The sequence below is a fragment of the Diaphorina citri genome, unplaced genomic scaffold (genome assembly GCF_000475195.1).
Source record: "Diaphorina citri unplaced genomic scaffold, Diaci psyllid genome assembly version 1.1 scaffold1508, whole genome shotgun sequence".
Taxonomy (NCBI): Eukaryota; Metazoa; Arthropoda; class Insecta; order Hemiptera; family Psyllidae; genus Diaphorina; species Diaphorina citri.
This window is the reverse complement of record NW_007378934.1, coordinates 62,204-76,158: the sequence shown is the minus strand read 5'-3', so window position 1 is coordinate 76,158 and position 13,955 is coordinate 62,204. Positions and strand designations below refer to the sequence as shown.

At 37.3% G+C, this 13,955-nt stretch overlaps 3 protein-coding genes across 5 annotated transcripts in view; 1 reads left to right on the top strand and 2 right to left on the bottom strand.

Moving 5' to 3' along the window:
* Positions 1-1,811: 1,811 nt before the first annotated feature.
* The window catches only part of LOC103516203 (ubiquitin-fold modifier-conjugating enzyme 1), an 18,050-nt gene continuing 5,906 nt past the window's right edge, over positions 1,812-13,955 (top strand). The window contains exons 1-3 of one of the 3 annotated variants that reach the window (XM_026828669.1): positions 1,813-2,056; positions 6,458-7,078; positions 11,037-11,699. In XM_026828669.1, the coding sequence (XP_026684470.1) occupies positions 6,484-6,984 (501 nt within the window). In that variant the 5' untranslated portion in view covers positions 1,813-2,056; positions 6,458-6,483 and the 3' untranslated portion in view covers positions 6,985-7,078; positions 11,037-11,699. Of the gene's footprint in view, positions 2,057-6,457; positions 7,079-11,036; positions 11,700-13,955 lie in introns of those variants that run through there. The other 2 variants (XM_026828667.1, XM_026828670.1) reach the window with 2 other exon arrangements.
* LOC103516208 lies at positions 2,429-4,424 on the bottom strand. Its single transcript, XM_026828671.1, is given in 2 exon segments — positions 2,429-3,755; positions 3,758-4,424. Coding segments are annotated over 2 exon segments (1,740 nt in total). The 5' UTR covers positions 4,397-4,424; the 3' UTR covers positions 2,429-2,654.
* LOC103516207 (syntaxin-18) lies at positions 4,525-5,988 on the bottom strand. Its single transcript, XM_008481168.3, has 2 exons — positions 5,195-5,988; positions 4,525-4,909 (listed from the first exon to the last, which is right to left on the bottom strand). Exons 1-2 carry the CDS (start codon positions 5,960-5,962, stop codon positions 4,658-4,660), a joined length of 1,020 nt encoding a protein of 339 aa, XP_008479390.1. The 5' UTR covers positions 5,963-5,988; the 3' UTR covers positions 4,525-4,657.

Sequence of the window (13,955 nt, the reverse complement as noted above, 5' to 3'; positions counted from 1 at the left end):
GAATCTACCTTTCAAAAACTTCCTAGAAGAAGAAAAACGCCGCAAACACCATTCCAATTTACATTTTCCTGTGGTTAAGTTAGCAGGGAGATAAACAAGACGACCAATAACTATTTACAGTGTAGTCCTAAATAATAAGGACCGCGACACTCAAAGGATCTATAAAGAAACCCAAACCCCAATCTTCTAACAACACGCTATGTCGGGCAATTTAATAACACAAGAGTCAATACTCACTTTTTTTCTGAATTTAACCCCTTTCTTGTGCTACTTGATCTATCTCATCGTCGCTTCATTCTTCGTCTATCAGCTGTACGAATATGATAAGGGCAAAGCCATAACCAGAGGATGGCGTGTCCCGGATTCCTGTCTCCTCATAGGCACCATGGTCTCGCCCATTGGGGCATATTATGGCATGACGTTAAATCGACACAAGGTGCGGAAGCAGAAATTCTGGACCACCTTGTTCTTCTCGATTTTGCTCCATCTGTATGTGTTGTACGCAATAATAATGGCTGTTTTTGAAAGTTTCAAAAAAATAATATACGGATGATCTTGGGACGAGCTTAATTTTAAGGGAAGCCACTCACCTATCAGGTAGAAACTTGGAACGTCTTATTTCGTCTTGGGAACGTCAAACGTCTTCCTTTCCTCTTCTTTTCGTCTTCATAATTTCAAAATCTCCCACATAACTACAACCAAAGAGAAAACGTCGTAAGGACGTGTTTACACGTAGGCTATCGCGACATTGGCTGTTCACCAATGATGATGACCATATAAAATTGCCAGATTATATGTTGTTCTGAATATTGTGTCATCCTAACATACATAAGTGTGGATTTCATTTTTTTTTTTCTCTCTCTCTTCTTCTTCTTCTTTCACAGAGGAAATTTTCAAAATGAATTTTAGGCTCCAGGAGTCATACAGAAGCTCCATAGACCTTCTTTTGAGACCCAGTATGAACGGGAAAAGGTGAACAAAAAGTAGAGGTAAAGAGATACTTGGTAGGTATAGTGCCTACAACAGATACAGAGAAACAGATAAGCAGAAGGCGGGTTACTTACACTTTGGCTGAATCTTTGATTTAAGGAGTCATACAGAAGCTCCATAGACCTTCTTTTGAGACCCAGTATGAACGGGAAAAGGTGAACAAAAAGTAGAGGTAAAGAGATACTCGGTAGGTATAGTGCCTATGCCTACAACAGATACAGAGAAACAGATAAGCAGAAGGCGGGTTACTTACACTTTGGCTGAATCTTTGATTTTTAAAGTCAAACGCTGGTAATTTGCTCCTGGTTTACTTTACTTTCATTTCATTAAATCACGGTTATGCCTGAGATATCATTTTCATTTTAAATGTGGATTGAGCCAAGATGGTCTTTCATTTCAGCTTTCAGGATCCTTGTGTTCTAGAGTCCTAGGCGTTTCGTTTGTCTGTCGTGGTCGTGTTCTCTTGCCGTTTTTTTATTTTTTGTTGTGTTAAATTAAAAAACAAACATGGCGGAGAAAGGTAAAATTTCAGTGTCGAACCACAGGTGAGGTTCGGGTGCTGATCTTCTCTCAGTTTAAATTAAAAAAAAAAAAAAAAAGATTTTTATCCATATGAACATTGTAAATGTAAACCATTTGTTTTTAGCTAATTCAAATTTTTAAGAAAAAAGAATAAAAAAAAATAATAAAATTAAAATCGGGGAAAAGTGGAAAACTGTTTCCTAGAACCGATAGTCCGACACTGAAAAAAGTAAACAAGAATCTGAAACGGTGCTAACTTCTCAAAGGTTCCAAATTGTTGGCAGCCAACAGTTGGCTATCTCATGAGCACGTTCCACAAATGGCTATCCACTGATCCACAACATCCACATCCACGTTTCACGTTCATGTTATCAACAAAGGAAAAAGGAACAAACACTTTTGTTATCACTTTATTCACTTTTTTTTTAATTTTAAAGTGTTTTCCAAGTTCAAACTACAAAGTACAGAAAATTGAAACAAAGCTAGGAGATCATTCTTTATTTTCCATGTCTACCTGTTCCAATTGTTAGTAACGGGTTCCTAGGTAAGTCTGTTCATGTGAAGTAATGTAAAAGTGGTTCTGAGGTAAATACCTACACGTACAACCTTTTATAGAAAAATCTCAAGTCTATCCATCTAAAAAATTGTGCAACCTTTACACCCTGAGGTTTAAAACAGGATGGAGTAGGTAGAGAACATATACCAACGGGGTTTTTTTTTTCTGGTGTTCTCATGTTGACCCAGCACCTAAATAGGAAGTAGGTACCTTTTCTGTCTCTCTTGCCCATCTGATGAGAGGCATACACCAAAATGTCAGCCCAAAGCAATCACCCTAGTTAGGGCTGATTGAGAGGCTGACGAAAAACGCCGACCCCGTCTGAACACGGGAAACGGCGAAGAAGAAGACTCAACCTTGTGAGGGCAGTATATTGATTAGAAACGCGCTTCTTGGAGTTCTATTTACAACCAGAACAAGTTCGTCAATGAGGGAGTTTAAGACAAAATATTTTAAAATAAGGATGAGAATTATGTAAGAGATTTGCAGTACAATAGTCCTAAACAAAAGGGCACGCGACACACAAGGGATCAGGAAGAGACTGCCTTAACATAATATGTAAGAGATATAAGTGAACAAAAGATTACTAATGCCAGATCAAGTTCTTGTCAATCAAATAATTATAAACCTTTCTTGTTTTATTCACATCAATTTTCAGCAAGGTTCTTGCTTGAGCGAGCTTGAGGCCTCCCAACTTTTTACAAGTGTCTATCATGATTTGCTTGAAATTCAAATAACTTTGCGGGGTCAGTCGAGAACTGGAGCACAGTTCTTTTTCTTCTTCGTTCAAATTTTTATAGTTTGGCAAATGGCAAATTTCCAGCTTCTTGGAGACCTTTGCGTTTGGTTTCATTGGATTTATGGTTTCGAAACTTGAAGACAAGGTTAAAATGTCGCTAATGTCTAGATGTTTGATCTCCGCTTGTAGTGTGCTTCTGCTTGCTTTCAGTTGAGTGTAGAGAGGGATCATTTTCTTGTGCCGGATTCCGTTCGCTCTCAGATCGTCCAGATAGTTGAGCTTGATTCGTAACTCCTTCTCCAGTTTGAGCTGCTGAATGAACTTGTCAAAATCCACAGCGCTATCGAATAGTTTGATGAACTTCTTGAGAAGAATATTGAACAGTCCATCGCCTAGCTCCAAGTTGTGAATGTTGTACCAGCTGTAGATTTTCTTCTGGTCCAGAAACCCATGGTTTCGTACGAACTGCTTGCGTTCATTTCTTTCTCTCAGCCTATTATTATAAATGTCTATGGCGGCGACACAAAGCTCTTCAAGTACTGCTTTGTCCTCAGAATTAATTCTTTCATTACCAACTGATGGTTCATTATCACATGTTTCGTGGCTAGCATCAGAAGGGTTCGTACCTTCACACTCGGGTTCTTGTTTTATAACAGTATCCATTTTGTCAATATTTAACTTTCGTTTCTTCATTCCACTAATACTTGTACTACCACATTCTCTTTTCTTCCTTTTTCGTGTCCTTCGTTTATCATTTTCCTGTGCTTGTTCAGGTTCTGTGTCTAACAAGTCCTTGTTATCATAATCATCATTTGCTACTGTGGCATTGTTTTTATTATATTCAGGACATTTCTTCAACAGTTCCCTCAGGGGATCTTCATCTTCACTCTCTTCTTCTTCGCCTCCGTTGTTGACAATCTGATCATACAGGAAGCACACATCAGTCAGACGAACTGCTTGCGTTCATTTCTTTCTCTCAGCCTATTATTATAAATGTCTATGGCGGCGACACAAAGCTCTTCAAGTACTGCTTTGTCTTCAGAATTAATTCTTCCATTAGCATCATTACCAACTGATGGTTCATTATCACATGTTTCATGGCTAGCATCAGAAGGGTTCGTACCTTCACACTCGGGTTCTTGTTTGATAACAGTATCCATTTTGTCAGTATTTAACTTTCGTTTCTTCATTCCACTAATACTTGTACTATCACGTTCTCTTTTCTTCCTTTTTCGTGTCCTTCGTTTATCATTTTCCTGTGCTTGTTCAGGTTCTGTGTCTAACAACTCCTTGTTATCATAATCATCATTTGCTACTGTGGCATTGTTTTTATTATATTCAGGACATTTCTTCAACAGTTCCCTCAGTGGATCTTCATCTTCACTCTCTTCATCTTCGCCTCCGTTGTTGACAATCTGATCATACAGGAAGCACACATCAGTCAGGTCTTCTTCTACCTCGTTGTTGTACTCAATGGAGAACTCCGATCTAGCAGGGTAGTAGCCAGGCAATTCATTCACAACGGAATCTATGTAAACATTACGACTTGGCAATTCTGAATAGAAAACTTTGTTACTCTTGATCTCCATTTTTTACCCCCGAATCCCTTTTTAAATGTTTAGTTATTAGGTATTTAAGTAGTAGTAGGTATTTAATATGTTGACCGTTTTAAACAAAATTTTAAATAATTACATTAATTTATACTTTTGAAAAGTTTGTTTATATTATTTACCTATATCACAATTTAAAGACCTACATAGAATTGTTTTATAAAATAGTTCATCTGCACTAATCCAATATCCCAATCCCACAGAAACAAAACACCATGAATTACTTAATGCACTGAAAAATCAATCATTATACCAATCCAGAAAAAGAATAGTGAATGAAAGCACAAGTAAAATCAGAATAACAAATAGACGTAGTGTGGCATTTCCTTGGATTGCTTGGTGTAACTGTTCGTTGCCTTCCTTGATGTTTTCAGTGGTGCCTACAAATGCTGTCAGAGTTTTCTCTATCATATGATCTTGATCATACAGATTCTCTGTTAACTGCTGCTGCAGCTCTGCTACTTTCAACACCTTGCTTTCTATTTGTTCAACCTAAAAATTAAGAAATATAATACACAAGATTATTATACAAATACATAAGTTTGTACTTATAAACAAAACCTGTACTATTATAGTAACTAGTAACATAGGTAGGTCTCAAACATTAGTTTGCTACAACCAAGTTATGAAGGCAAACCCCATGGATTTTTTTCCCCAAACACTGAGACATCTACTTACTGATATGCAAATAGGTATTAAAAAAAAAAAAAAATGTGTTACTTATCTTGAAAAATTATGTATAACACAAAAAAGTAGTCATTTTTCTCACATACATACCTCTTCTGTGAGATTAGTCAAGTGTTTAAACAAACTATCATTTTCATTTTTAAATGTTTGCAATTCTTCTGGGCTCAAATCTCCATCATCCAACTCATGTTTCTCTATATCTTCAATAAATGATGCATTATCAAAGGAGATGCTCTTACTGGTCCCAACATCCTGTTGCTCACTCAATTTAACTCTCCTCTCATTTCCCAACTTGAACATATTCAGATATTTTTCATTCTGTTTCTGACTTTCTTGCTTCATACTGATGTACATTGCAATTACTTTTTTTAAATAACTGTCTAAATAGTTCAAAATGCTGGTATAATGTTCAAACGTTTGCTTTGAGTAAACATTCTCATTAGACTCAATGACTCGTTTCAGATCATAAATTCTAGATTTAATTATTTTAATAATTTTCTGAGTCTCAATATCAATTTTCTCTTTTTCTTTTTCATTAATCAAATTGGTAGTATCATCCAATAGATTTGTTTTATGATTTAAATAAACATTTTTATTCTCAATCAGAAATTCTTGAAGCTTGCTTATTTGAGTGTAGATTTCTTTGCTTCTACTAAAACAAATACTGGCACTGTCATTTGATTGAGTTCTGGGTAGAATACGGTTGTGTGGGCTTTGTTTTTGATCACTTGTACCAAGAGCTTTATTACGAGTGCGTATAGTTCTGATGTGAGCTTTAAACAACATTGTACGATTTGTTATGTTCAGGCGATGCAATGATGTTTCTAAATCTACATTATTATGCTTTGAGTCTAACATTTTTGAAATTTAATCTTCCTGAATTTAACACTATAACTCAATACTGTTGAAATTAATGTTGATTTCTGTACAACTGGAAAATTACAGTGAAAGAGTCAAGAATTTTGATCAGCAAAAAATTAAAACAGAGTTATAGATCCCAGGGTGTTAATCAAATATTATTAAGATAATTACTTTGCTAGGTCCTACCTACTCTTTGGCTGTTCTTTAACACTATAACTCAATACTGTTGAAATTAATGTTGATTTCTGTACAACTGGAAAATTACAGTGAAAGAGTCAAGAATTTTGATCAACAAAAAATTAAAACAGAGTTATAGATCCCAGGGTGTTAATCACATATTATTAAGATAATTACTTTGCTAGGTCCTACCTACTCTTTGGCTGTTGTTCCATAGCCACCCTTGTGTGTTTCTTAAAGAAAACAACTATTCCCATGGACATTCATTTCTCAATACAGAGGTACATACTTTTATTTTCCCCCATCCCGTTACAGATTTTTAGCTAAAAAAACAGGACGTCATGGATGAGTCGTCCAAGAAAACCCTGAGTTCCATCCCGCTGCTCAAAACTAAAGCAGGCCCACGTGACAAAGACCTCTGGCCCAAACGTCTCAAGGAAGAATACGTTGCGTTGATTGAGTATGTGAAGAACAACAAGGCGGCGGATAACGATTGGTTCCGACTCGAATCGAACAAGGAGGGGACCAAGTGGTTTGGCTCGTGCTGGTTCTTCTACAACCAGCTCAAGTACGAGTTTCAAATCGAGTTCGATATCCCCATCACCTTCCCGACGACAGCACCCGAGCTCGCTCTGCCGGAACTCGACGGAAAGACCGCCAAGATGTACCGTGGCGGCAAGATCTGTCTCTCGGATCATTTCAAGCCGCTGTGGGCACGGAATGTGCCCAAGTTTGGCATCGCGCACGCCATGGCCCTGGGTCTTGGACCGTGGTTGGCGGTGGAGATCCCGGCCCTGGTGGACGCCGGTATCATCAAATACCAAGAGAAGACGGAATCTTAGCGGCAGGAATGATTCTCTTTCACGCGTTCTCTTCCATCCAACACGTCGGTTTTACACTTTGCATGCAGCGGTTTTAATGTGGGTTTAAACACAGGTAAATGCGAGCTTTGTCCTCCAATCACTCTTTGTATGCAATATTTCATTTCTAACATCTGCCTGTCAAAAAAATAGTTTTCAGTTTATCGGACCTGTTCCTAGTTAAGCCTTTTTTATGTGACTTTTTCTTTGGTTCAACTAAGGAGATATGAATTTGTTGTCTGTGACAGCAAGTGTGGACTACTCTGGATGTCCAAAGCGGAATCTTTTTGATTGAATCATATTGAATCAACAAACAAACAAAAAGTCTCATAATAAAATACATCAGTTTATCGGACCTGTTCCTAGTTAAGCCTTTTTTATGTGACTTTTTCTTTGGTTCAACTAAGGAGATATGAATTTGTTGTCTGTGGCAGCAAGTGTGGACTACTCTGGATGTCCAAAGCGGAATCTTTTTGATTGAATCATATTGAATCAACAAACAAACAGTCTCATAATAAAATACGGCTTTAGTTACATCCCTATTCTTTTGTATTTTATTTATTTATTTCTTCTTACATTATTTTTGTTTGTTATTTTTTATCTTGTTACACTTACACATTTTCTATTCTATAATATAAGTAGGTATTTTTATTAACTTCATTTATTCATGTATTTTGTGTGTGTTTAATCTCCTATGTCTACTTATTTTACATGGTGTTGGTTTTTTTTTTTTCCTTCTTAAACAATGATGTGGGACTTTGGTAGTGCTTTCCTTACTGCTTGTTTGTTTATTAACTCTTGGAGTATTTTATTTATTTATTTCTTCTTACATTATTTTTGTTTGTTATTTTTTATCTTGTTACACTTACACATTTTCTATTCTATAATATAAGTAGGTATTTTTATTAACTTCATTTATTCATGTATTTTGTGTGTGTTTAATCTCCTATGTCTACTTATTTTACATGGTGTTGGTTTTTTTTTTTTTTTTTTTCCTTCTTAAACAATGATGTGGGACTTTGGTAGTGCTTTCCTTACTGCTTGTTTGTTTATTAACTCTTGGATACTAGCTGTTTGCCCTGAGCTTCTCTACGGAGAAATTATTATTTTCGCGAAACGAACCCTAGAACCCTGGATAACAAACCCGTAGCTTAGCACTCGTAGTTTTCCTACAATGAGAGAGAGAAAAAAAAAGTGATAGGATGCCACGAATTAGGGTGGAAGAACTCTAAACTCTTGGATACTAGCTGTTTGCCCTGAGCTTCTCTACGGAGAAATTATTATTTTCGCGAAACGAACCCTAGAACCCTGGATAACAACCCCGTAGCTTAGCACTCGTAGTTTTCCTACAATGAGAAAAAAAAAGTGATAGGATGCCACGAATTAGGGTGGAAGAACTCTGGGTTTGGGTTACTTCCCCTGATTTAGGTTGTTGGAATGGCATAATATAGCGTCGAGCTTCCCGATATAGAGTTCAATATTAGAGTTCCGGAACCCAGTCACTACATAGCTTCTTCGTGTTCCTTAAACAAAGTGGATGGACATACTTCCTAATCTCGATATGTATTCTAAATTATTTAGGTATAAATTATTATTTAAAAATACGTCTCCTCTCAATCAGCCCTAGGGTGATTGCTTTGGGCTGATATTTGATTTTGACTACGCTTGGCTTTGGCTACGTACGCCTACACAGAATAATATCGTTTATTGTTTTCTATAAAATAATCTCATCTAGTAATCATTTTGTCCCTTACTGCCTTACTTTTATAAGTACCAAATAGATCCTTAATACAGCCAATACTCTGAAAATAATAATAAAATTATCTCTTTGACAAATTAATTCTGAATCCAGGACCTACCCTGTTTGCTTTCCAGAGTTCCCACAGATTCCCGATATAGAGTTCAATATTAGAGTTCCGGAACCCAGTCACTACATAGCTTCTTCGTGTTCCTTAAACAAAGTGGATGGACATACTTACTAATCTCAATATGTATTCTAAATTATTTGGGTATAAATTATTATTTAAAAATACGTCTCCTCTCAATCAGCCCTAGGGTGATTGCTTTGGGCTGATATTTGGTTTTGACTACGCTTGGCTTTGGCTACGTACGAATATATCGTATTTTTTTTTTTTTTTTTTTTTTCAAAAAGCTGAGTTCATCCTGAATTCCAAGCTCACAGCTGAAAAAAACTTTCACTCTGACGGGAATGGAACCCGGGTTCGATAGTCCCAGATTCTCATCCTGGATTTGAGAGCAGAGGTGAAACAACCTTCAACTCTGAACCCACTCCTTTAAGTTCCAGGTTTTGAGCTACTACAACAGACAAGCGAAAACTCATTGATAACTGCGCGCGTAGGTAGTGAAAATAAATTGTGCAATTGTTTTTCGTTATAGGTGCTCATGTGAGCGTTCATCATCTGTTCATTGTTCAAGTTCACTTCATTCATTCATTCATTCATTCATAGAAGAATTATAGAGGAGGGGGAGGAGAGGGGGGAGAAGAAGAGGAGGAGGAGGAGAGGAAGAGGGGGAGGAGGAGAAGAAAGAGGAATGTCCTACCCACGCACCCAAGTCTAATTAAGACGGGAGGCAATGCGTCAAAGTCATGATAGTAATTATGTCTATGACTAAGGTAGTCACAAAAATACATAGGTAACCTAATAGTCAATGAGATTCCAACATTTCCAACCTGAAAAAGTGGTTGGGTGGAAGTTACTGCTAAATTAGTTTTAAGTTCCACCCATCCCCATCAATCCTTCAGTGCTCCTTATTGCTAAATTAGTTTTAAGTTCCACTCATCCTTATCAATCCTTCAGTGCTCCTTACTGCTAAATTAGTTTTAAGTTCCACCCATCCCCATCAATCCTTCAGTGCTCCTTATTCCTAAATTAGTTTTAAGTTCCACTCATCCCTATCAATCCTTCAGTGCTCCTAACTGCTAAATTAGTTTTAAGTTCCACTTATCCCTATCAATCCTTCAGTGCTCCTTACTGCTCTATGTCGGGCAATTTAATAACACAAGAGTCAATACTCACTTTTTTTCTGAATTTAACCCCTTTCTTGTGCTACTTGATCTATCTCATGGTCGCTTCATTCTTCGTCTATCACCTGTACGAATATGATAAGGGCCAAGCCATAACCAGACGATGGCGTGTCCCGGATTCCTGTCTCCTCATAGGCACCATGTTCTCGCCCATTGGGGCATATTATGGCATGACGTTAAATCGACACAAGGTGCGGAAGCAGAAATTCTGGACCACCTTGTTCTTCTCGATTTTGCTCCATCTGTTGTACGCATTTTGCTCCATCTGTTATGTGTTGTACGCACCTGACTGGTGGACCTTTTCAGCCGTACCTGTCAGGCCTACCTGATAGTGTGTGTCAAGTATCAGGTGTACCTGATAGTGAGTGGCTGGCCTAAAACTAGTAATAAGTTCAAATTAATCATTCTAGATTAGAAGTATGTCCATTTTTAAATGAGATGCCTGCCAGCCTAGTTAGCTTGAGGTGTAGCGCGTCTGCCTTGTAAGCGCTAGGTCGCGGGTTCGATTTTCGCCCGGGGCGGATTTTATCCTGAACGGTTAAGGTTCGTTCTCGAAACGGCTGGTTTTCTCCTATCCTGTTTTAGTTCTCTCTTCGATTTCGGGACGAGAAGACCTTGGCAGTTACAGCTCCCTCTATCAAAGCTCTTTTAAAAAATACCTTTCATGTATGATGTTTTCGACTTTTTCGAGTACAATAAGTACAGTCTTTTTTGTGTTGGTTTCCCTTTTGCAAGCAATTGGGAACTCGAATTTTCCCCGAATGAAAATATTTGGAATATTAGTCTGAAATTTTCAAAAATGCATTTTCAACAGACACCATGTGTATAAATTTTCTCATCGCTTATTCTGTTGTTATTTAACGTTATTATTATATTTATTACTATTATAATTATTGTTTTATTGTTATTATTATTTTCTCGATTAGGCGCTTTAACTATGTGTCAGATTGTTAGAACATTAACTTACTTCTCATTTCTTCTGTTATAGTTGTCAAAAGAGGGAAGAATAGCCCAGTCATCAAACAAAATTTGTAAATTTCGACTGACTTACGCGACGTAGACACTAAAGGTGATTGATTCAATCCAATATTCTTACGCCGCAAACACCATTCCGCAGTGCAATCGGTCTCAATAAAAAGGACCCGGCACACAAAGGACCTACAAAGATACCGTTTTCACGCCCCAATCTTCCCTACCTTTCCAAAAAAAAAAAAACACTTCTTTGAAGAAAAACGCCGCAAACACCATTCCGCAGTGCAATCGGTCTCAATAAAAAGGACCCGGCACACAAAGGACCTACAAAGATACCGTTTTCACGCCCCAATCTTCCCTACCTTTCCAAAAAAAAAAAAACACTTCTTTGAAGAAAAACGCCGCAAACACCATTCCGCAGTGCAATCGTTCGAAAAAAGATCCGGCTCGCAAAGGACCAAAGAAACCGTCTTACCCAATCTTCATAAACCGAACCGTCACGAGACGCAATGTCGGGCGATTTCATCGTTACCACCCAGGTGTACCTGATCGCCCTAGGCGTAGCTACAGTGGCCGTCTATCTGATGTACAACTATGATAAGCGCCAAGCCGTGGCGGGCGAGTGGCGCGTCCCAGAGTCCCAACTTCTTATTGGTACCATGGCCTCGCCGGTGGGCGCATTTTTCGGCATGGTGGTTCCGTGGCACAAGGTGCGCAAACCGAACTTCTGGGCCACACTGTGCATTTCGTTCGGACTCCATCTGTTTGTGCTCCTCAAAACGATGAACCGGATTTGATATTTTCGTTCCCGAACTTCTGGGACACTCTGTGCATCTTGCTTGGACTTCATCTATTTGTGCTATTGTGCTTCTCAAAACAACCCAATTTGATATTCGTTCCTGAACTTCTGGGCCACTCTGTGCATATCGCTTGGACTCCATCTGTTTTTTCTACTCGAACTAGCGAACCGAATTTTATATTCCTTGAGGTTATGTTCCTTCCACTGCCTAAAAAAGTCCTAGAGGAAAGATGTTTGGGTGATCTGGGATGGGCTAAATTTTTAAGACTCTAGTTCTAGTATTGAGCTGTAGTATTAAGCTGAAAATCAATCCTTATGAACAAAATATTGGCTCTCAAACTCCATTTTTTTTTTTAAATAGTTTCTGGCTGGGGAATCCGAACCCCCCCCCCCAACACTCCGGCGATCCCCTGGGAATGTGAATAGTTTCACCAATCACTCACTGCACCGCAGTCTTCTGACCTACCATACTATCCCGAATCTACCTTTCAAAAACTTCCTAGAAGAAGAAAAACGCCGCAAACACCATTCCAATTTACATTTTCCTGTGGTTAAATTAGCAGGGAGATAAACAAAACGACCCATAACTATTTACAGTTTAGTCCTTAATAATATTAAGGACCGCGACACTCAAAGGATCTATAAAGAAACCCGGAAACCATCAATATTGTAAACAAAGTCAAACTTCCTAGGATTATACCAGCATTCAGTTAATACTAAAATGTTTACATTTTGTCTAATTAAATCAAAATTACATATAAATTCTTTAAAATTCCTATTTAATGATCGAATATTCATTTGCAATATACCTATTCCATTTGTTTTAAGAGCTGGACAGTCATTGAAAGTAACATATCTCTCTGTAACATACTCGTCCTCAATGATATCTAAAGCATCCATTTATGTACCTGAAATAAAAAATAGAATTGATTAATAAACTGCTGTGGAAAAGAAAAGGAAAAGGAAAAAAAAAAATGTGTGTGAAATTGAATAGATTCAATTCAGTATCAATCTGTTTAGTGATACCTATTAATGTGTAGTCTTAATAAGGCTCTTTTTAGTTATTTAATCTATACCAAAGTATAAATTGATTGTAGGTATAGAAAGTGAAGAATGTCAAAGACGAAAATATAAAAAAAAAACTAGAAAAAAAACGTACCAGATCAAAAGAATGAAAGATAAAAAAGGAAAAAAAAACATCATCTTCTTCTTCTTGAATCTTGAATTGTTTCAGTTGAAGGTGGTCTTGCTCGGCGTAGCTTAACAAAAACGAACCGGAAAATAGCCTATAACCTTCACGGGAGTGCAAGCAATAAGTTGACAAAGTAAACAAAGTTTCATAGCAATCGGATGAGCGGTTTGGCCAGGCATAAAGTTCGATGCGGAAGCGGAAATTCTGGACCACCCTGGTTGGCTCGATTGGACTGCATGTGTTCGTTCTTCTGAAAACGATGAAACGGATTTGAAGGCTTGGGAACGCTTTGGAAATACTCCACTTGTGCGGAAAACTAATATAACAAAAATAAATTTGGTCGAAATAGAAAGTGGTTTGATCAACTTGTGCTGCAAAGCTGAAAACTAATTCAACAAAATGAATTTGGCAGAAATTCATTTGATCAACTTGTGCTGAAAATTAATTCAACAGAAAGAATTTGGCAGAAAATCATTTGATCGACTTATGCGGAAAAGTAATCCAACAAAAAGTAAAAATCATTTGATCAACTTTTGCGAGGCACCATTGCAACATAAAGAAATTGGTAGAAAATCATTTTTATGAAAAGAGAAATTATTCCATTATAAAGAATATGACGGAAAATCATATTTCTGTAGGTATTATCAAAAGGTGACCATGGTGGCCAAGTTCTAAAGCATGTCCTATAGACTACATAGAGTAATATCTATCTCTGAAATTTTGATAGGGTGTAGACATAAATTTACTCCCAATATGAACTTTCTTTTCCTATTTTTAGGCTAGGCCTCCTATAATTATTTTAGTATTATGTATGTATTTAAGTCCATTTGTATGGTTTACCGATATGTACTGACGTTTTTTTATTCGAAATAAATGTTTTATTTTTTACGAATTACCTTGAAATCGACCTTTTGAAAGATCTCTTATTTTTATGCACGTATTGA